The 24,030-nt window shown below is 40.9% G+C and overlaps 1 protein-coding gene across 1 annotated transcript in view; it reads right to left on the minus strand.

Moving 5' to 3' along the window:
• The window catches only part of PTPRO (protein tyrosine phosphatase receptor type O), a 139,883-nt gene that overhangs the window by 21,110 nt on the left and 94,743 nt on the right, over positions 1–24,030 (minus strand). Inside the window, exons 7-15 of the mRNA XM_057390009.1 lie at positions 22,635–22,834; positions 20,278–20,398; positions 18,160–18,353; positions 15,639–15,750; positions 10,397–10,548; positions 7,723–7,843; positions 4,174–4,313; positions 1,434–1,566; positions 382–502 (exon numbers count right to left, since the gene is read on the minus strand). Of these exons, the coding sequence (XP_057245992.1) occupies positions 382–502; positions 1,434–1,566; positions 4,174–4,313; positions 7,723–7,843; positions 10,397–10,548; positions 15,639–15,750; positions 18,160–18,353; positions 20,278–20,398; positions 22,635–22,834 (1,294 nt within the window). The remainder of the gene's footprint in view (positions 1–381; positions 503–1,433; positions 1,567–4,173; positions 4,314–7,722; positions 7,844–10,396; positions 10,549–15,638; positions 15,751–18,159; positions 18,354–20,277; positions 20,399–22,634; positions 22,835–24,030) is intronic.

A 24,030-nucleotide genomic window follows, 5' to 3' on the forward strand; every position in this document is an offset into this window, starting at 1 on the left:
TATGTTACATAGATTATAAAAGGACAAAGGCTCTGTGACAGCTTTAAAACCAGTAGGTAAACCACATATCTAGACTTGCAAAGCATCTTGCGGTCCTGCTCATGCCCAGTTACCTCAGATCCTGATTATCGTTCATGTTCCTGACWCTACCCTTTTGTATGGGACTGCACTTCTTATAAACTCAGCCTTGCAAAGCTCGGAGGGAGACAAAAGTTGAGCCTTGTGAGTCAGGTCAAGAGTGAAAGGAGAYAGAAGGAGATGTGCTCCTCTTAAGTAGCACCCACACACAAAAGCACTCTCAGCTGAAACTTTTGTCTTGATGTTTATTGGTGTCTGATTTTTTTTTTTTTTTGGTTGTAATTAGCATAAATCTGGACTTACCTAGCCATTTGTAGGTGTTTTCTCCTGAGAACAACAAGAGTGACCAGCAGCAGTCCAATCAGGAGGATACTGAGGATGGCCAGCACGGAGATCACCACTACATTGGGGTTCATCTCAGTGACTGCACACACAAAAAATTACTCTCGGTTATTCAGCCCAGAACCACTGACGGTTTTGTTTTGTTTTTCACTGACTTTTGATAATGCCTTTTTTTTTTTAACTTGTCTCAAAGAGCCTGGAGTGTTACAGAGAGAAAAATCTACCACAAGAGATAAAGGGAGCATTTGAGTAGCTACAGATAAAGGGAGAGTTTGAGTAGCTATTGCTCTTAGAAAATTTCTTTGGGGAAATGATTTCACTCTGGCATTTTTGTTAAACTTTGACATGCTCTGATCTATTTTTTTTCCTTTTTAGCTGACATTTATAGCACAAGAGAAAATGGTGAAGGTAATACAAAATACAGATATTTATCATCATCTATGTCTCCAAAGYACATTTCTGCTCTGAAGTTGCTCTTCAACAATAATCAATACTTTTTCTGACCCAAAAGCAGAATAAGCTGGGGCTCTGTAATATATTGGGCTGAAATTGCTTAATTACTCTGGAAAATTACGTGCCCAGGGATCCTCCATCAGAAGCCTTTTGGCTGTGACAGCTGAAGATCCTGCAGAGGCCCTTCCCTCTCACTTCATTGCTGAATGCAGAAAGCCCTAAAAGCTTATGAATGTGATTTTCCTCTGTGGTTTGGGCTTGGCTGAGAAACCTTTTTTTCTCCATAAATATCACCAAGCAGCACCCTGATGCTCAGTACTGACAYCACAAGCTACATCCCTGATTTCTAAAACCCAGTACAGAACTGAGCCCCGAGTTTAGATTTTTCCAAGTCAACCCCCTAGTGGGGCCTTTCCTAAGGGCTTTCCAAAGCTGCTCCTCCATCCCATCCACATCTGGCAACAACCCTTGGAGCCAGCATTACAAAGTGCAGCTTTAGACAGCAAGGGCAAGCAGATGTAGCTGGATGAGGAAGAAGAAAGCAGGGAAGTGCTGCTTACCCATGGTGGAAACTGCAATGAATGTGGGGATGCTGGGGCTGTTGTGGCTGAAGGTGGTCACGCTGCAGTTGTAGGAAGTGGCAGGGGTTAGGCTGGAAATGGTCACGACATGTGAAGAGACGGTAACAGGCTCCTGCAGATGTGGAGAAAAAACACAGGAATTTCTATCTCACATAAATGCCAGAACACAAATCAATGCTCCGTGCATTTGACAGGTAAAGTCAGYTCTGGTGAAAGAAATCTGCACACTGAAACACAGGAAAGGTAACCAGGGCCTGCTCTTGAAAACAGGCAGATAGTCTGGCAGAAAAGGGAGAGGAACAGGGGAGAACACAGCAGCAAGAACATCCCAGAGTACACCAGGGACCCTGCAGCCTTTTGGGGAGGGAAGGACAGGTGCCTCATAGCGGGTGGGTCAGGCATGGGCTTGGTGGGGCCTCCCAGGATATCCCCAATGGTGGGCACAGCTCATGAGCTCTGGTTACTATGCCACACAGCTGGGAGGAAAATAAAGTTATTTTATTCAAAGAACAGCCAAGGCAGTCACAATCTGCTACAAATGAAACCACAATTCTGATTTGAACGCATTGCATCTCTGCCTCTGAGGCAGCTCCTCAGGATGTGAAGAGCTGTGAGCCCTTTTGAGTGGCCAAGGTAAAAAAAAAAGCTGGAGCAAAGCCTTTTGGTACTAATCATGATCACCATCCTACACCTAAGCTTTCTAGCTGGTAGAAACTGTACACAACACATTCACACAATGTGTTAGTTACCATGATCCTCATAAACACTTTTGTGGATTTTAAATGCTCACAGAGCAAGAGAAAACAAATACAACAAGGACAACACATGCATTGACTTAAAGAAAGAGATCCTTAAGGTCTCTGATTTTCTGTACTGTCCAGCAGAACCAAGGGTGGGTTACAGTTGTAAAAATAGGGACACTGAGCCAGTGGTTTAGAAGGGAAAGGAGAAGTTTTGTGAATGAACTCACTMCAGATAGGGAACACAAGATGCTGTAACAAGTCCCAAACACTGGATAKTTGCACGAGCCTGCTGCCAGTCACTGCCTAATTCTGTTGCAGAGAAATTCTGAGGTACCTTATGCAGATGAAATCACATGCACATGAGTCTAAGAGAGGAGACTTTTATTGCCTGGGCTGAAAGGAGGAGCCTTTGGCAATTGGACCTGGTTGGATGTTTCCATTTTCCCCTCTGGGAAACATAAATCAGTCAACTCAAATCCAAGATGTTCAAAACCAGAAAGCTGTTTCTTTTCATTTCACTGATTTAAAGATGAAAAAAAGGGACAAAAATGTTCGTGTAATTAGCATGGAAAATCACTAAGAATTTTCAGCAGTGTACTTGGAAAGCATCCCTTTTCACAGTTCAGAAAGGAGCCTTACCCCTTTTTTCATAGAAACAGAAAAGAGAGAGATGAACTAATGAGAAGTGAACTGGCAATCTCTGTGCATTATCCAGTGCCAGATGTTCATGTCAGCAAATGAGACACCCACTGAAGCATCTGMCAAATGAAGCAGTCTTTTCCTGATYTTAAAACAGRTCYGCTCCRAACTAAAGTTGCAAATCCTGTGGTACTTTCCTTGCCTGATCTCATCACTGTGTTGGATCTCTGGTAAGTGATGAAAATGACTTCACAACCTTTGCTATTGAGTGTGAAAAAGCGGGAATCTAGACATGGAATCCAAACTATCCAAAAGATTAAAGTGCATTTAAAGATTTTTTTCCCCTTTAGTCATTGTCTGTCTCAGCTTAAAAAGAATATTAAATAATTCAGACTGACCTTCCATAGGATTAAAGAGTGTGCAAGTCTTTTGTGATAATCAGTGGTTTAAATAGGTAATTTTTCACTTCTTTCTGAATGATTCCCCATTATGTGTCACTGTCCACATGGGAGAATAATGTTTTGTGGCATGCAATCAGAGTGATTCATTACACCATCAGCTAAAGCACGAAGTAAAATTCACGTGTTGCACAGCATTCAAGTTAAGGAATTAAAACCAGAACTGTTCTCTATTTTTCACCRAACAGCACTATCAATATAAATACTYCTGTATTCAGGTAGCCTCWGAGCACAGGTACCTGACTGGACAGAGAGAAAAGGAGGTTCATTTATGAGGTTCAGAAGGTGGGTCTGGAAGAAAATACCCTGAGATAAAACGCATGAGGAGCAGCCACATTTGCACCACAAGGACACTCTTTGAAAAGCAGGGAATCTCCAACTGAACTTCAATTAACAGATCTCAAACCTAGGAATAAAGTATGCCAGAAATAATTAGATACAGTGTAAGAGATCTCATGGCATGTCTATTTTTCCTATTCCTTATCAAGCTACCTAAGCATTTTCCTTTCTTGTTCACTGACATTCCCTAAGTTCTGTGGCCTGTTAGGTTTTGCAGTGGTGTATCAGAGCCACTTCCGTGCATAGCCAAACACTCACACTGTTGGATGCACAGAGTTTCTCTCTAACTAGTTATAATCTCATCAAAAAGATAGAAGTCAACCTTAACAGTGCAAAAGAATGAAATAATTTAGTATTTGAAGTATAGTTTTAGTGGTTTGGCTTTTAGAAGTTTAATTCTGAACCACCTGATCACATTTGGTATAAAATGTCATCGAGCTTTACACACACATGCCAAGGAGCAGACACAAAACCAAAAAGGTGCAAGGCCCAGCCTCAGCTTCAAAGATGCAGAGTGGACACCAGAGAAGAGAYACWTACCTGGACTTTCATTTCCTGGCCRGAYCCAGTGCGCTGACAATAGACTTCAAAGAAATCRGCCACTCCTTCTTCCACCCACAGCAGAGTCACKGAGGTCTGAGTCTTGTTGACAGCAAACAGTGATTTTGGAGGGGCTGGTTCTGGTGTGAGAGAAAAATCTCCTTTTATTAAGCTTATCTTTAAGTTTCCAGACAACTGAGAAAAATGAAAAAATTGGAAGCAATGCCTGATGCCCTTCTATCTTTCATTTCCTTCAGATAAAGTCTACGAAAGTAAATCCTCTCATGATGATAAACTACCACTGTAAAATGGGAAGAGGATGAAATGTGTTSGTTTTTCTTCTCTATTTAAACTGTTCTCTCTTTTGGGCAGATGGATAATTACTTCACTTCCCTTTTCAGCAGAGCCCTTGTTTGAGGATGATTGGTGGATTCTATTAATAGAACAATGTTAGCAGAAACTTTCATAGAAGATGACTTCCACCTGTTAGCAACACATTCGACCTGAGAAAGCTTTTCTTCAGAAGGCCTGCCCAGGAGATTATAAAGAAGCAGCTTCCCAAAAGTGAAGGCTGCCTAGGTTCATTTAATTGCAGCAGAGGAAATATTTGGCCAATGAGCAGTTTTAAAAAAAACTTGTAGTATTTTTCCCCCCCGCAGCTGACAATTAAGAACCATTGGATCTGTGCTCACTTCCATGAGGTGTAGGAATTTTCTCTCCTCACTGAATGCAGAAGGCCAGATCTCTGGGGTCCTCAATTGATTGCTTTGACTTCCACTGTGTTTGTGCTGGATGAACTGACCATGGGCAAACAAATACAAGGGTCTGTGGAGCAGGGCACAACCCTGTGACAGGAGTGACAGAAGGAGGGTCYCCTGGGAGTGATAGCATCAGAGATGCTGTGAAACACGGATGGGGTCTGCACCCGTGTCCAGTGGCCTTGGCTGCTGCCTCCAAGGCCATCTCCCTGCCCCTGGACCCCTCACTGCAACCACACCCAAACCAACCTGCAGAATGGAAAGCACAGAACAGCGAGGGAAACCTTGAGAACCAGGGGAGGAGCAAACAGCCTGGGCACAGTGTTAGGATGAGAGATATTTTTCTCCTCAATATAATTTATACATCAAGGCTTAATCCTGATTTTTCACCCTGATGGATACTGGCAATCCCTGTCTTTCCACACCTCAGGCCTCCTGGGCTCTTCTGCTTTGCCTTCAGAGAGTGTAAACTTTGGATTGTACATTTCTGAGCTGTTCTGAGCAGTTTTCAGATTTCCAAGTCTATGGATATTTAATTAAAGCTATAATTCTCAAACAATGACCTGATTTCAGGATTCTGAYACACTGCATGAGCAATGAACAAGAAGATTTCAGTTTTATTTTTTTTCTTCCACAAATAAATTGTTATGCTCATTCTGTGAGATGCTGTCACAGGAAGCTTGGCACGAGGGACTTGCTCAAGTAGTTATAGACAATTTGGAGACATATCTGATCCTAAAACAATAAGATCTGTGTTCTAGAGTTGGAAGCTGCCCAAACTATATTGGCATTATGGAAAGAGTTGGGCAGGGACTGAGGCACATTCACGTGTGTCACGGGGATYGCAGTGTACATATTGTCCCAGTGCTACACAGGAAAGTGTCCCTCTCCCATAATTACACACATATATCTGCTCTTGGGCTCAGAAACACAATCTCTCTCACGCCAGGTAAAAAAAAAATGGCCTCAATTAAAACATGAGTTTTGCATTTGGGCAGCGTCCCAAGCAAATCCTCCTTTTGCCTCCAGCAAATGGCTTGATTTTTCTGCAAGTGGAAAGTTGCCAGGATGAAGCAAACATCATGGAGGGAAGAACATTTGGCAGGAATGCTAAAGTGACTGCCAAGTGCTGAGTCGTCTATCACTTAGAGTCAGTTTCCACTACTGCTAATTACAACTCCCTTTGCTCCCCTCAGAAACAGGGAGAAGGAAAACCTCTGGCAAAATACCCCTATTTTTGTCTATTCAAAGTTCAAACATCATAAAGGAAAAAAAAAAAATCAAACTCAACCCAACAAAACCCCCCACATCCAGAAGTCTTGAAGGGATTTATTGAAGTGGAAATCATTCCACCTTCTTTTTGTTGTCACCAAAAGGCAAAATACCCATCCCAGTTTGATGAGGGAGCTTGTCCATAAAGAAAGAACAGGAAGATACAACTCTGCTGCAGGGTGTACATAATAAAWAATAAAYAAATAATACTTTTGSATCTGCCTGAAAGATAAAGCTAGTTGATATTTTGAAATACCACCCTAAAATATTTGGAGAATGGTAGCAGGGGGTTATACTCACCCTCACACATTCACCCTCTCAGTTATGGGAACAAATACACAAATGGAACTGCACAGACACGAGGCGTGGGGAAAATGGGATATGATTCGCACAGGCAAGAGAAAACTCATGCAATTTGTCTACATCTTTCAAATACTGCCTCTGCTAAAAAGACCTGCAAGAACTTCTGATTGTTGTGTCTGTAATGTTCGCCTCAGCACTGTTTAAGAGATCAGAGTAAGAGTTCTGAGAAACATAAATGGACAAAAGTGGTTTCAAGGCTTCTAATCCAATTAGAAATTATAGGGTCCTTTAAATCCACTCCTCTCACAGTGACTCACGAAAGAATTATTATTCAYGTAGAGAAGATAATCCAGTTTGAAATTACAAACTCTTCCTTATCCACCTTCTTCGTGGAGTTTACACCGGTAAAAGCAGTTTCGCACATTTGGAAATTTCACAGTTTTAGGTACCTAAGACTCAAGAATTCTACATTCTACTTCATGYTTAGTTCAGAAGGGAACTAAAATTTCTTAAGGTACAATGGTGCAGTATGCAGTCATTCTCCCAAGCAAAGAAAGATTGGGCAGAAAATTATATTTTAAAGTCTTATATTAAGGATCCAGTTCTCAAGCCTTCTTTTTTTTTCTGTATTACACGTATTTCTCTAAAAATGTAGCTGGGTTCCACATTCATGAACCTGTTTTTATAAAGGGTGCTATCATTAATTTGTATTTATGGGCACRTTTTAGGTGTTGGAAGACTTTGCAGATGTCCAGGGAGAGAGGAGGGGAGACAGGAAAGCAGACCAGGTGGCAGAGAGACCAAGAAACAGGCTTGGCAGAAACAGAAAGGAAGGTCTTGCTTTTTACTGAAAAGTTTATCTGTGAAGCCTGAGTTGCCATTCTCAAAAYCTTCATGGTTTCAAGACCTTAGGGAAGCAACTATGAAGTAGAGTTGYTCTCTCAGCAAGGCACTAAGTGATTTCCACTCTCCTGCTTCCACTAACAGTCAAATTTTGCCGCTCTTGCTCCCCCTTGAGCAAAACCATTTTAGGAGAGCACTTTCACACACAGGAATGAGACAATCTTCACAGCAAGGTGAGGCGAAAATTACAGCTTTGCAAAAGAAATGGGGTCACAGGTACATAACTCTGAAAGAAGTAACTCCATGCTGATGGAGTTACTCTACAGTCAAATGAGCAGAGTGAGTTARTAATTTAACAACGAGCATTTCTTACCCAGTTTCACAAGTTGGGGCACAGAAGTGTTGCTGCCTCTTTCAGTACAAGCAGTGACTGAAAGGTTGTAAATGTCCCCCGGAGGCAAACTCAGCACCGCAGTCATCACATTGCGTGTCACCTGAACAATCAAAGCACATCAGTTTCAGTATGATTCAAAACATACAAATGCCTCGTAAAATTACTTAAAACACTACAAAGAAAGTCCTGTGCATCTCAGCAGATGCCTTCTGCACGCTCCAGACTCGTGACATCAATCAGTGCCCACCACACCATCCGTGAAAGCAGAAGAGCACAATGCAGAAAGAAGACAATCTTTGGCTGCACTTTCCATGTGACCAGTGAGAATTTAAGCAAAAAAGAAAATCTCCCTCACACTACTGAGAATGCTCGTGCATCTAGATATTTCTAGTTAGGCAAAATGCTAAACAAGCCATGGACTTGAGTCTATTGCAATTTTAAAGGAATTTAATTCAGGTCACCTCAAAAAAGAGCACACAAGCCATGTGCAGACAAGCCTTTATGTATCCTACAAACCTGAAAATTAAATCCATCTGGACAAGTCTAACACCTGTTGGAAACCTATTGACTTGATAACAGATTTTAAGGTCTGAATTCAATCATTGCAAGTTTGAAATTGGGTATGATCCCAAACTGAGCTGAGTCTCAAAAGTCTGAGAGTAACTTCTTCCTGTTATTTTAGGGGTAATCTYCCCATTTCTCCAGGGCTGTGGAGAAGGATGCAGAGCTCAGAACACACCGTGCTCAGAGCATTTGTAGGCTATCTATAAGAGGTACATGCAGGAATCTCATTATGGTTTTCATAATCAATTTTCAGGCTGAAGCATTGTGGTGGCTCTGCAAGAGAAACTGACAGTTCTGAATAAAGACTAATACGGCTTTGCACATTATGTTCATCATTTCTCTAAGGACTGACCAACTTCTGTGGAGTYTTGGGAAATACACAAGGAGCAGGAGGAAAATGTCAGCATTGTCTGACAGTGTTACCTATTTATTTCAATAATGTCACAAGAAAAACAACCATAATAAAAATCATAATAAAACATATTAAACAGAGGGATTAAGAGATTAAAATATAGTGTGACTTTTAAAGGAAACAGTTTCTGAAAGTGACTAATAGAGCTTAGGAAAACAGGTATGCCCTGATGCCTGTGAGTATGTACCCATGTGAACAGAACTAYAAAAGCTAGCTATACATAGGTTGTTGAAGGATTTTCCCAAAGAATGCTCTCTGGGTTCCCTTGTCTCACAATGAACATAAATACAAACATTTGTAGAGACATCCCTGTGCTTTAAAAGCTTTAAAGTTTTATTTGTATATACACTTTATTGTGGATACCCTCTACTTTTAATCTTTTGTTTAGAAAAGCAATTTTATTTTTAATTTAATTTCATATTAAATGTTTATTTAATCTACAATTTTTATATTCAGTGAAGCAGATGGTAGACAAATCTGATTTTTACTGCAAAAATAATAAGCTTACAGAAAACATGACTTTTTGAAGGAAGAATAGAGAGGGATATCATTGTGAATTCTTTTTAAATTCAATTGATAGAATATTTTATTTGGAGGAAAAAATTAAAATACAGTTTTCTTCCATTTTTGAAATAAGGATCCAAATTCTGAAAGTTCATGCTGCTCAGAAATGTCATCAGGTTAGTCATGTAATCAGATTCAYGCTGCAACAAGCTCCAGATGGGTGCACGCTCACAGCCATGAGGAATCTAAGGCAAGCTAGGATGCTCCACATAAATCCAAATGAAAATYGCTGATGAATTTGTACTTCTGCTGAAAATACACTTCCAATTCGGCTTCTGCTGAGTCTTAAGCRGAAGGAAAAACTTTCCCTTGAAGAAGACCAGACACTTTTTCCCTGTCAATGACTGGACAGTAACATTGGTGTGGAAGTCAGTCTCAGGCCACAGGCTGGATGAAGCTCCACTGCTGGCCCTACACAACCCTGCCCTGCAGTGACCCACCCCTGTTTCCAACACTTCTCACTCTGTGTCCAGGGGCTGACTTTCATGACTTTAATCCATCATTGGAACCACCAGATTCCGTTTTCTATGTGATTTTTCAAAATGTTCAAGAGAATGTACCAAGAGTATACCTTASCCTCTAGYGAGTTTTTTAAGTGCACACATTCTGGGTGAAATCCTCATCCCATCAATYAGTGGAACTTGTGTTCAAACATAAAATGAAGACTCCGTAATTTATAAGGATAAAGTCAGAAAACAGGAGGTGACAGTGCTTGGCTTGAACAAAAAAAAAACCAACTCAGCCAGTAGTTTACTCTGTTTAGTAATAAATAAAAATGGAAAATACCATATCAGTATATAAGAATACTCTGTGTTTTACTGTTTGAAGCTCAGAAGTTTTTAAGCCCTTTTAAAATTACCTGAATTATCAACAATTGCACTGGATCACTACAGAAACACTTTGTCCACTGGCTGTTTTGAGAACTCAAGTCTTTAGAAGTGCACACTAACATTGGGAAATTACTTAATTGACCAGATTTCTACCAAACCTGCTGAAACTTTGTAATACAAAGTTATCAACTCAGAAAAACAAAACAAAGCAAATAAAAGAAAAAAAAAGGAAAAAAAAAAAAAGCCCAGAGAAATGAATACCACCTTCCCCACTGATACTTACACTCTTCTTGATTTTTTTCTTTCCTTCTGCAATGACCATCCAATGCAGCATTCTGGAATGAGAAAGGTCAGGACCATCTCCTCCATAGGTCCAGGTGACGTACAAAAGGTGGTTGTAATATTCCACAGAGGTAATTTTGGGTGCCACTGGTGCTGAAGRAAGAAGCAAAGTGCATTACAGACAGGGTCTAACACAGCTGATCAGCAAAGCCAGTAAAGGATTACTGTTGTGAAGAGTATCACAAAGCTAGCAGGAAAGTCTTAGTAAAAGTTACTGCATCTGAGCACTAGCTGAAAGAGATGAAAACCATCGTTTAACCTGGGAGATAATCAGAACAAAAATACACTTCTTTGCGCAGTCGTTCAGTTAAAAAAAATCACAGCAGATACAAACCATTATTTGAGTCAATATTTGCAAGTGAAATTCAAAGTCAAGTTAAAAGCCTCAGACACGGCTTTACTGTTATTGAACTGAAAAGAAATAATAAATTGTTACACTGAGTAATTTTGATAGCTTTTCCATGGGAAAAAAAAAAAACAAACAAAACTTCTTTTCACTGAGCTTGCATCTTTCTAGGAGGAAAAGTCCAAAACTTGCAGTTTGCCAAAGAACAACTTTTGCTTGAGAAGTTATGACCACCTTTGTTCCCAAGGTAGAAGGGAAGAAGAAAGGGCCCCACCACAGCCCCTTCAGCCTGTTGGAAATGTTTTTTTTTTATTCTGGAGATGCCAGCAAGTCCTTGGCTCTCTGTGCAGCCCGAGTAACACTGAGTCACTTATGTTGGGAAGAACTTTTAAGACTCAGACCAACACTACCCTCAGCACCACATTCACATCACCTCCAAACACCCCCAGAGACTGTGCCTCCACCACCTTCCCTCATGGTGGATCTCATCAGCTGGGCCCTGCAGAAACACAGCAACCTGCAGAATAAACCACCTCCTCCTAAAAAAGGTATTTAAGATGAGAATGACCTCTGGGAGGAGCCTSTCCATWAACTGCAGAGGGAGCAGAGCTGGACAGTTCACCCTGATTGCCAAACTCAACGGTGCAGGACCCCTGAGAGGAGTTAACACCAAGTGGAGASCCGAAAGTAAAAGTCAGTGATCAGTAAATATCCCAATACCCTCTCAAAGAGGTACGAGTGGGATAATGTGGATATAATGGGGAAAGGTAGGAACCTCTGTGCTTRGCAGATGCTGGAGGAGCAGGGGGAATGGTAGGAACTGACTGGTGTTGGTCTGCACATGCCCTGTCGTGCCCGGTGCGCTCATGCCACACAGGTCAGAGGAGCTGCGGGGCCAGGGGACCCTGCCCAGGAGCAGAGCCCAGGGTGCCAGCACAGCTCTGGGTGACAGGGAATGCAGGATGGCCTCGGAGCTCRGGTCTATTCGAAAGGGCCACAAGATGTCACTGCTGCTTTCACCAAGGCTCCTTCGACTTTGCCATCGAGACGTTTTTTAGCAAACAGATTTACTGAAGTAATCGCTGAGGAAGGCAGCAAATGCAATTTAGAGCCATCTAGAAACGTTTAGTAAGACTATTCTCCCAAATWAATCTTGAAAATGTCCTTTCATGCTGTTGAGAGAAAGCAACCTGATTTAGCATGAAATCTTTAAAGAAATATTTCTTTTAATTTCTCGAGTTCCCAGCCCATCCCTGTGCATGGATCATGTATTCCTGGCCATTTAAGGCCATGACTGACATGAATCTCACACAGGAATAATAACTTCCTGCTGTACCTTATTACTGATGGTRTAATTTCATGACAGTGAATTTCCAKGATATGTCAAACGAGGGCCAGGGCTTGTGTGACYCACTTCTCTAGCACAAGGTTTTAGGGAGGTCAGTGGCACAGATAARCTGAGGGAAGTCACATCCTGCTGCTGACCTGGTCCGAAATGACAGCTGGAGCATCCACAGCACCAACAGGCGGCACATGTGGTGGTAGTCATCAACACCAAGAGTCTGTCCTTCTCACCCCTTTTGCTTCCCCAAAGATAAAAGCATTGTYATTGTAAAAAGAAAATGTTAGTGGTCTAAAGAGCCTTTGCTTATGATTGTTTTAAATCCAGCTGTTTRCAGCAGGTGGCATTAAAAACTCGTTTGTCACCACAGCAACATGGGCAGTGCCACAATCTCTCTCCGAGTGAAAACAACAGCGTGCAACTCCTCCTGCAGGAGCTGAGAGAACAAATGCTGCTTCTGMCAAGTCTCTTGGATCCYCCAAATCTCCCCCATCTCCTGGKACATCTCCCTGGTTGCTGYAGKGGAGAGCTGCCTCTCACCATGCCAYRTCCCACAGTTCAGTAAAGCCCCAGCCTCACTGTAGGCTCCCCAGGAGCAGTGGGATCCTGCCTTAGGAAAGGGTTTGTCTGCTCCAAGCTATCTGCAAGTGGCATTTTCAAACTCCCAGATGATCCTTCTACTCTGTTTTTAAAACTCAAGCTTATGCTCCAGGTGTGGAGGTTGGCTCTGCAGTTACACACAGAAGAGCTGACAGATGGTGTACTGTCAAGGCGACAAAACCTCCGCTCCACTRTTTTTAAAATTTAGGCCTTTTTGGTGTTTTTTTTTGGTTTTTTTTGTTTTAACCCCTGGTAACCTGTGCAAGGGGAGGTGGCATTGTTCAAAATGATGCAGAAAGGGACAAAGTGCTCCATAAAACCATCTGCTCCCTCTCTGTAAAGAAAGAGGCTGAGGGTGAGAAAAAACTCTCAGTCTCCTGGTAACCTCAAGCTGTGAAAAGGCAGCACCTACTGGGGACAAACATTTCAAACCTGCAGACATGACAAATTGGCAAGCCACTTCCTCACAATTTAGCCTGACTGCAGTCCCAGGGCAAAGCTGAAGAGATTGCAGGTAATAAAGCAATCAGAGGACAGGAGTGCATTAAATGCTCACATTCAGTGGTGACCATCCACTGATAAGTGCTTGCAATTTGACCAAATCAGCTTCTTTGTCTGGACTCTTCTCTTAAAAACACAGTGTGATTTTAATAGCTCATTACTATTCAACATTTTCATCAACACACTGGAAATGAAAGCAGTGCTGATGAACCATGCAAGTAGCATGGCAACAGGCAGAGGAGTGCATGATTTGGACAGGGCTTGTGCTTGGAAATATTGCCCCCTATGCTGGGCCTGCTCAAACAAAATGCATTTCAAAGTGCCAGGTGCAAAGTTGTGTCTGCTGGAAAATGGCACGCAGACAACACTTCCCAAATGATAAATCCTGTTAGGAGCCATAAAATAGAAGTAAATCAACACAGACTGCCAGTGTGATGATGCAGGAATTCCAATCATCTATATGCACACACAGGAGAGCTTTGAAAAGGGAGCTGATTTTGCCTCTATGAGTATTCAGCAGGCTGATACCACACTTTCAGTTTTTATGTACTTTAGTAAAGACAGTAAAAATTAGAGAGGCAGAGTGGGAAAAAAGTGACATGAGAAAAAACCAAAAGAGAGAGCACCTGAAGAGTTCAATGGAAGCAATTCATTAACAGAAAAAAAATCAAACCAAATTCTGTATAGAGAGGGGAAAAAAAAAGGTTTGTGTCTCTTCAATCAATAGGATAAAAGTGGAACAACAATTTTGTMCTGGATACTACAACCAGAAAAATTCAGATCAGAAACACAGATAGTAAGATAAATTAGTAAGAGAATAGTAAGAGAAAKTAACCATCAATACAACATTCAAGTTGGATATTTTCACTAAAGACCAGATGACCTTCTCTAAGAGAGGTTTTACCAATCATAGATGGAGGAGATTTAGAGATTCATCCATTTGTGATTCTGTCAACATCTACTAGTTAAGAAATTGATCCATTTTTCATTTAAGAGCAGTAGCAGTCTTTCCTGTCATCATACAGAGATCCAGACTGGTACTGATGACAGGAGAACTTTAATCTCTCTCATTTCTGCTGCAGGTTTTTGGAGAAACAGTACTGAAGCGAGTATCCCACTGGAACATTTCCACTCTAAAATGCTGAACCTGGTACCCAAATCAGTTGGAAAAGACATTTCTTCCCTCATACAGCAACCAACCAGCTGGAAAATTGCTTCCTTRCAGTGCTGATTGATGCCAAAGGACAATGAATATCCCTGGAGACCCTTCAGGAGGCTACAGTGGGTGTKATGAGTTTCTGATACACTGGAAAAGTGCCAGAATTTGTCAGTAGTGTAGCCTGGGRTCAGGTATCTCAGCATGGGAGGGTTTCTGTTAACTGAAGTGGAGCTAGAGCTTAACTTGCTGATTACTTTTCTGTCGTGGCTCTGTCAGRCACAGGCACTGTATAAATCATCACTGCAAATGGCTCTTACTCAGTAACCTTTTCAGATTCAATCTCAGACTCTCACCAAACAGAAAATCTGGGACTGGTGTCTGTTTTGGAGTGAGTGGCTCGGACATTATACCCTGATTTTCCTCRTAATTTGATTCCTACAACTGGAAAAGAAGAGCAAGTCACACTGCATTGCCTCTCACGGTGCAAATTAATTATTTACTGCTTTCAATCACCTAAACTTCAGCAAGGTCAATTAAACAGTGACACTTCAGAGCAAAATGATTCAACGGGGAATTTTGACTTTGGCCAAACCAGCCTGGATGCTGGGAACACACAGCCAGGTGCTAACAGAGCTTCTTTTATGTTGGTCCCTCTATGGCTGATCTGTTGGACATATTGAAGATTMAAATCCAAAGAATCTGCCAAGAGATGCCAGACTGAGTTAAATCCATGGCTGGTCCCAAGTGGAAGAGGGCAATGGTTGTATCAGTTCACCTGTTGGTGATGCACAAGTCATGCTCTGACCTGTGGAGTACTGGGAGGGGCATAGAGGGGGAAAAAATATTTGGAAATACTGCAGATAAMTGGAAAAGTGTTTCATAATATTAAGAAACCTAAGGATTCTGKTTTATTTATTTACCTTTTAACTTCTCCATGTGTCAAAAACATGGTGTGGTTAAAGTTGAGCCCTCAGTGGATCCATGCATTCAGCTGATGCAGGACTGGACACAGCAGTCAAACACTGTACTTGGCATATGCAAATTTTATCTATATGCTCATTTAAAGCAGTCCTCAGAGACTTAAAAATAAAATTTAAAAAAAAAAAAAAGAGAACACTTAGCTGATAAATATCCTAACTTGCGACTATCTGTAAGTGAAACACAACACTGGGCAGATTTTCTCAGTGCTTCTGCTCCCAGGAGCATTCCCAAATTTTTTTCAGCTGTCTGGTTACCTGTTATGAAGCTGATGGTGGAGCTGTCACAGCAGCTCAGCTCTGGGTCCCCCCAGGTCACCATGGTGACCCGAAAATTGTAATACCAAGCAGGCAGCAGGTTGGCTATTCTCTGTAAAGGGACAAAACACAAAGAGCAGCTCAGGAGAGAACTCATCAGCATAAGGCAGGACTTGTGAAATACAACACTATTTATAAATCTAGCCCCTACRCTCAATTTGCTGAGCTCCCATTCCGTACTTTAGTGGAAATCTCTGAAATCTGGCCTTTCAATTTACTAAAAAATYTGTGCAAGGGGAGCAAACACAGTTGTGATGGCTCTGCTGCTCATCCACATCCACCTGGTTCTCCCYGCCACAGGAATCTCTCACAGGTTTCCAGGGTGGTTAGAACCATTCAAGCAGAACAATCTTCCAACACAATTCTAGTGTGATGAAGACAAAATATTTAACTGGAAAATGTAGGCATTTTTAGTTTGATTAAATGAGGGTTTGAGGATAAATTAGAAGCAATGTTTTTGTCGCAGATATTGTCACTTTAAAAGATGTATTTTTTCTCCAATTTTCAAAGCATATTTCACTTTCTATTATCATTTATTATAAATGGAATATGAATGAAACATAAATGACTTAYGAGATATAAATTATATATGTAAATATAAATGAGATATAAATGAAGTATAAAAAGCAATATGTTTCATATTATAATATTGCATGTAATATCTAAGTTAAAGTTCAAATACTTCCATTGACAGCACAGAACATTTATTTTTAAGTGAAAATCTTAATGACATTTTTAAAATTCAAAATAAAAGCAAGTTGAAAAAAATTAACATCTTCAACAATGCAGAAATTGCTAATTTTACAAATCTCTGTTGTTTGAAGTGGCTGTTTTCCTCCACCTACTACAAGGCAATGCAAAATTCTGGGGGTGTGATCTGTTCTTTTTATGATTTTTGGAAGAAGATTGTATCCACACTGACACCAAAACCTTGAAGATGCTGGGACTTCCTCTGACATGCCACTGGTGTAATACTGAAAACACCAACATTGCTTTGACCATTTTAAAATAAGTTGCAAAGCACAAAATTAATGAAGCAAGTGAGTAAGAGTGAAAAGAAATTTCAGTTCCAAAGGCTCTTATCAAATGCTAACCGTCTGGGAAATAATACTTGATTATTTCATGCTTCTGGATACCTTGATTTTTGATTCCCCTGCCTTTTCATTGTTGCTTCAGACTACACCACTCAGAGATGTCAGGAGATTATAGGGATCACAGTGGGACCCTGGAGCACCACTAGAGAACCCAAACAAAAGTTCACCAGGACCCACCTGTACTTTAAACGTCATAACAGAAGGACAGGGAAACATTCTTTTCCTAATTCAGGTGTACTTTTTAAAATTATCCTTGAAGAAATGCTCATTTTAGCTGCAATACAGCACTGCTGCATTTCAAAAATTCAGACAAAGGAATTCCAACTTGGCTTCTCTGAGCAGGATTTGCAACAGTAAGGGACAGCATCATCTCCTTTTCTAATGAACCACATTAACTCTYGATGATAGCTTTACTTCTTGGATGACTTAGATCACTCAGCTATTAATCTATTTGTGCTGAGTCATGATTACAAGATATTAATTACTAGTTTGGTARGTTATTTTTGTTTTTAATTTCCCTGGAGATTTACGTGCTAGATTTATAGTTGCATACCCAATTACAGTAAAGCTGCTGTAGCCAAAATGACTCCACAAATGGTATTATGCAAATCAATTACATTAAATCACCGTGGCTCTCACCAGCAGCAAAAGTTATTGCTATCTTTTTTTGCATACTCATAACTTCCTGAACAACTAATTTCAGCTGGAATTGCTTTCTGTCTTGCTCTAGAGTGAGGTCAGAATAAAATCTGTTCACCTTCTCCAGGAAATAATGGAAAAAAAGGAGGAAAATTTCACTTTACATCTGYAAAGATGCCTGTGAGYATGTRTGTGTGTGTGTTCCTACAGAGACCAGCACTCACTTAGTTAAATCCCAGACCTAAGACTTTTCAGCTTCAGGAACATGAAGGCTGTTTTCACAAAAACCTCTCCACAGCTAAGCTTTCCAGATGGCACACTGCAGGGCCAGCCTGCAAGCCMCAAATCCATACTATCAATATTAATTATGCAGATAAGGTTTTGGACTACACCCCCTGAGGAGATGATGGAACTTTCAAAGCCTTGACTGACAAACTGACCCACAAACTGAAGCTGCCTCTGGACTTGCTGAACAACAGAAATAAAAAGGCTCATCTCCTGTCTCATAACTCTGCTTAAAATTTAGCATGGTTCAGCTGGCATTGCCTTACTTTAGAACTGAAAATGCCTCCAGCACCGCAAACATTTTCTCTGCTTTGCTGGGGAAAAGAAGTGCTAGGCTTAAAGGCATATGTAGATATTCATGGGAGAAAGACTGGGAAAAGAAGTGTCACAAGGTGCCAGGGCCATACAGGCATGGGAAAGCAATTCAGTGAAGGTCACTTTACCACAGAGGCAGTCAAGGAGACAGTTGCTGCTATTTCATAGTACGTCGTCCACTCCGAGGTCATCGTTGATGGGTTGAAGTAAAACATTTCTACAACGTATTTCCTGAACACCCCAAGGAAAGGTCTGTTCCAGCTCAGAACCACAGCAGTAGGTCCCAAAGGGTAAAGCGTCAGATCCTTTATTCCAGTGGGCACTGCAAACCAGGAATCATGGAACCATGGTTAGTAAAGTGTATGTGTTACCAGTTGCACTTTTTTTTTTAAAATTATACCTTTCCTTAATCAAATTCTACCTATTTCTGTTTTTTTTCTACTACTTTAATTCCCAAGAACTTCTTTGTCACAAGCAGCTGAGTACCGTTTTTTAAGCATTTGYTCACCAATTTAAAACCATTTTCTAAGAAGTGGTGAATACAGACCACTTGGTGTTGGCTGCTTAGCTTGAGATRAAGTATAGGCCTTGCTTTTTCATAAATGGAGGATTTTATTCTACTTTGAAAATCAGGATGCTTAGGAGGTATTTCAAGATGCTCAAAAACAAAAGCATCAAAAGCCAGAGCAGTGTAAGAAAGAAAACTTTTTATCTCTAGCCCTCTCTCCCTGGGGACCCTAAAGGTTCTGTCATGTATTGCTATTCTTGCCTCACAGACGGTGACACTGAGAGGAGTCAAGTGATTTGAAGAATGTCACGTAAGGGTCAACTTCTGCAACCTGTATGCTCTGGAAAGCAATTATTCTTCATGACTTCACTGAGCYACTCTAATAAGGACTTGGTGCTAACATTTGCCAGGGTTCCACAGCCCCAGCCTTTGTACACTGGGTCAGAACCTGACCAGCACCCAGATTACTTCAGCCCATGTTARCACACGATTGCCTTTACCTTTATAAATCATTTATTATGTCTTGTCATTGCTTTCTCTAAACTGCCAATACTTACCCCGTGAAAATAAGCCTTAGGTTAAACATGGAGAGGACTGAATACTTTCTAAAGTGCATTTTATTGGAGTTTCATTCATCATTAGCCACCACTGATAAGTTCACAGAACAATTTGTTTTGCAGTTCTATTATTTTARTATCAAATTCAGTAAAGGGTTATGAAATGAAAACTCACACAACTGCTGTTWRACTGCATAAAAACAGCCCCTTTATMATAAGAAAGGCATGAGATGTTCTATTTAGAAACTGATMGCCATTTTGAGTTTTGTAAGAAACTTTTATGGTTTTAAGACCTTACAAAAAGTGGATAAAATGAAGGAGCTTATTTACTTTGGGTATTCATGGTTTTACTTTCTCAAATAAAAGTAGAATTTTTCAGACTTTTGAATTACAGTGAGAAAGAAAATAAAAAGCATTTGTAAAACCGGTCCAATCATGGAAATGTGAATAATAAAGTATATATAAATATTTACTTTTTTCCTCTATTGAAATATAGCACACCTTTCAAATTTTTATTCAGACCAAATTMATGAAAATATATAAGAAGRTTGCCTAGAATGAAAAGCCGCTCACTATATTCCCTAGCCCACATATTTGCCTTTATTTAAGGACTAAATTCTTAACAGGTTAACATTTTTTTCTATTTCACTTTCTTCCCTGCATCACAGAGAGAAAGAAGCATAAAAAATACTAAAGATCTCTAACTTTCAGTCACCTGCTCTCCCACTGAGCACAYTTTTTGTCAAAAGGAGAAGCTGGGTGACACAGGTTGAATATTTCTCTGCAAATGTAACTCTACACTGAGTCTCTTTCTCTATGACCCCCGTCTAAATATATTTTGTTTAAGTACTAATCTTTGCAAAATAAATTATACTGAAAATAAAGATAAGGAATTCTGTCCTAAATGACCCTTTATAGGAGYCTGGTAGAATCCTAAATAAGAGGCATGGGGGCAGCGGCTCTATCTGTTGAACGTAAAACCACTTTTTTGAAAATGCTACTCTCAGTCTCAGAGGGTTCTTCTCATTTTCAAATTCTAAAGCAGAGAACATCAAGATCCAGTCTTGAACTCAAGAAAATCAAGGCATGGTCTACAGGACTTAATGAACATACCAYATATATTTAAAAAGAAAATCCTAAAACCAAACAAACAGATCTCAATCTGTAGTTTCAGGGGTTACCAATGGAAAATGTGACAGGATCAGAAGGAGGTCCAACCAACGGTCCTTTCCGTAAGTAAACCACAACTTGGTACTGGGCACCAGGAACAAGATTTTCAATGAGGCTGCTGCTGGAATTCACCTAGTAGGAAAGGAACACATTAGATATGAAGTATTTACGTGGTTAATAAAAGAATATTGAAACTGTGTTTGCACGACTCCGGTTGCAAAAGGCACGAATCCAAACACACTGGCATCAACAGCAAGAATTCCACTAATTCAGACCCAAATGGCAACACTGTGGAAGTGGTCAGGACTGTCTTCACAAATGATCTGACTTGCCTGGATGCATAAGGTCAGCTACCTCGCTGCAGACTCACACTCTCTACTGTCAAAGTTTATTAAAATATTCAGGTTACATTATTCATTTTCAGGTGGCATTATTCAGGCTGGAGTATTTAGACCGTGTGTTTTCAATTAAAGCCTGAGGCTTTTCCATCCATCATCTGACGCAGCTCCATGAGCTAAAGGCAGCGTTTTAGGGAAGCTGACTTCAGAGTGACTCCACACTGAAATCAGAGAGGAAATATTCTATGCCACCTCCCCTCCAAGGCACTACAAACTGTGACTAAAAGGCATTGCATTTTTTCTATTCAGTCTGAAAACATCACCATTAAAATTCCTACTGTGCCACACCAGGCTTCAGTCGGAGCTGGAGGCAGAATTCCTGACCAAGTGATTCCTGGTCTGATACAACATGAAAAGGCTCATCTCTTGAAGAATCCACTAACAGCAAATGCACAGAGCAGCTTTGAGGAAAAGCCTTCACACATCCTTCCTAGAGCTGCAGGCTGGTATTTCCTACTAATATTTTCTTCACAACCTTTGCAAAGTCTCTATCACAGCCACCTCTGCACTGGTGGYTTACTGCAATGCACATGAATGTATCAGTGCCAGTACAGATTTAGTGAGGAACAGAATTTGTCTTTACCAGCTGCTCTGGAAAACKAAATCCCTTTTAAATCATGTACCTTGTTAGAAATGGATAGAACTCTGCACTGAATTTTGCCCTTTTCAGCTCACAAAGAAGTCAAACCAACAGCTATTAACAATTCCAGGTATAATAAATTGATAAAATTTTATACAAATATATGTAATGACAGAAAGAAACGAATAACTGTAGACCTTTCTACCTACTTGCAGTAAATACACATTTTCTTGTTTATTCACAGATTAAATTTACATGCTTGTTTTTCAGCTTGTAGATKAATCCTGTAGTATTTACTGAAATCATAAATGTATACATTTGTGACCTGTGTTTCTAATAACTTGTAGTTTGCTTTCCATTAAAATGACTGCACTTCTAAGAAATATAAATAACAAAATTACAAGCTGATTTTGAAAAACAATTCTCAAATTGTCCTGAAAAGACACTTCCAAACATTGAAGTTCACAGCCATTCTTGAAATAAAACTCAAWTTTTTTACGAAGGTTAATATAAAAAGGCATTTTAAGGGTTGCAAATTCTCTGCACTAATTAACTTGCAGGGCTAATCCCAAAGTTGAAGGAGGTAAGATTTACTGGGAGTGCCAGCAGACCCCTTCCATTCCCATGGGTGAGCTGAGGGTGCAGCAGGGCAACACTGCAGTTCTTTGCAGACTCCTCCATCACACACATTTAGGGAGCCAGACAGAAGTCGTGGCCCTGCTCAGAAAAAGGCTGTGTCAGCATCTTGGTGAGGTTACTGAGATGTGGGCTAAAACATCTTTCTAATTGAAGCCACGTGCCAYTGATCTGCCACAGGCACAGACTGATGTGGGGTTGCACTCCCCGAGTGTTTCAAGTAACAGAAAACTGCCAACCTTTGGGTTTCAGAACTCCTGATGATTTATAAACACATCCCATAGAATAGCCCTAAAGAACTTGTCCATACAAATSACAGGTGGTCAGAATTGCTATTTATTTCCCAGTGCTGACACCTTTTACTGTGGATGAAAAGCTGACTTCTAATCATCTCAAAACGTCCAGAAAATTTTACAGTCAGGTTCTGTATTCATACGTAGGATAGGTAAGAACTAGTTTATGCAACTTTCACAATAATGATGTGAGTGCTTCACTTAATACAAAGGTATTGCAGCATGGGCCTGAACGATGGGTTGGAAACAGAAACACTGTTTTAACAATCCCGTGGTGCACTGCACATTTTCACTCCTGATTGTTGCAGCTTCCCCTCCACTCTGAATTTCTTCCCTTTGGACTGCAGGAGGGAGAAGCCACCCCTGTACTCTGCAGCCACACAGAGCCCTGAGGCATGACAACCCTAGACAGCAGGAGGATTTTTTCCTGGATTTGAAAACACCCAGCCCCTGCCCCTTACCTCAGTGCAGTAGTGTTTTTCAAGCCTCTGGCTTTCCTTTTGCTTCTGGCAGGTGAGGGAGAGCACAGACACGATGGTGCTGTTGCCGCCGTTCTCGTGCGACGCTGTCCAGGACGTCAGGGCCGTGGTGGAGCTCAGCACCGTCACCGTCACATGCTGGGGCTTCTCAGTGAGCTCCTCTATCCACTCCCCTGTGGGACCTGTCACAAAAGCACAGGTGAACAAGCTGCTCCATCCATTTGAGGCACAGATATTAAACACCTTTCCTTCAGGGGATTATTTACTGCTGCTGAGGGGGGTCAGACTGGCAGCTGTCCACCCCACAGCCCTCGGGCAGGGGCTATTCCACCCGCAGCAGAGCTGGTGACAAGGGAAACGTGACTGTCTGAAAATTCAGATTGCAGCATTCTCTCTTGCTCACCAGAAACCACCCAGCAGGATCAGATTTGCTCCAAGAGAATGCTTAAAAGCAGCGACAGCCAATAATGTACAGATCATTGACCAGTATTAAAGGATAAGCACACAGAATTTTTCCCCTCTCCACATACAAACACATCCTCCAAGTGTACCACTGCCTTGGAGCATGAAAATCAAGTTCATAGAGCTCACTACAGTGAGTAACCTCATTCTCCATCAGACTTTTTGGAGTACTTGGTAGAGAACACAGTTCAAATATAGATAAAAAAACAGTCTGGAAAATACCTTCAGCTAGACTTGGTCAAAATTTAATATTTCATGAAAATAGCCAGTTTTTCCTGTCACTTTTAAGTGATGATTGTGACAGCTCTCTCCTTGACACTCCTCCTCCGTGCAACTCTAATGGTAATTTACATTTATTGATAAAATAAAACAAATGCCAGAGCAAGCCCAYAAGATTTGACAATCCATACTTCTGTCTGGATATAACAAAAATACGTAACACGAGCCAGCAATTTGACAGGATGATTCAGCAACCAAGCCTTAAATGGAAAAGATAAGACTGACAGTGTGGGCAAAATTTATTCACGGCAGCAGACCGACACTCATGCAGGTGAAAAAGAGGAATTTGATCAATAAAGTAATCTCTGGAGGCAGGGGATGTACATGGAGCTCTTACTGCTCAGAGACTGTGTCAGCATTGGCACTAAGGGAACAGAGACACCTCATGTCATGACCCAGAGTTGAAGCCCCCACACAAAAAGCCCACTTTTTCCGACCCCTAAAGAGGAATGGAGAAGCATCTTCAGCCTGAGAGTACTTGTGCACATCTCTGACATGACAATCTACCAGAAATACATTTAAAAGCTATCTAAAATACTAAGGACCTTATGTTTGACAGAATAAGTAAGACAACTGCCAAGAAGCCTCATTTTGTTCTGAAAGCCTGAAAAATAACTGATAAAACCCCCTCAAAAAG

This window comes from Malurus melanocephalus, unplaced genomic scaffold, assembly GCF_030028575.1.
Source record: "Malurus melanocephalus ecotype Western Australia unplaced genomic scaffold, MMel_1.1 scaffold_22, whole genome shotgun sequence".
Classification (NCBI taxonomy): domain Eukaryota; kingdom Metazoa; phylum Chordata; class Aves; order Passeriformes; family Maluridae; genus Malurus; species Malurus melanocephalus.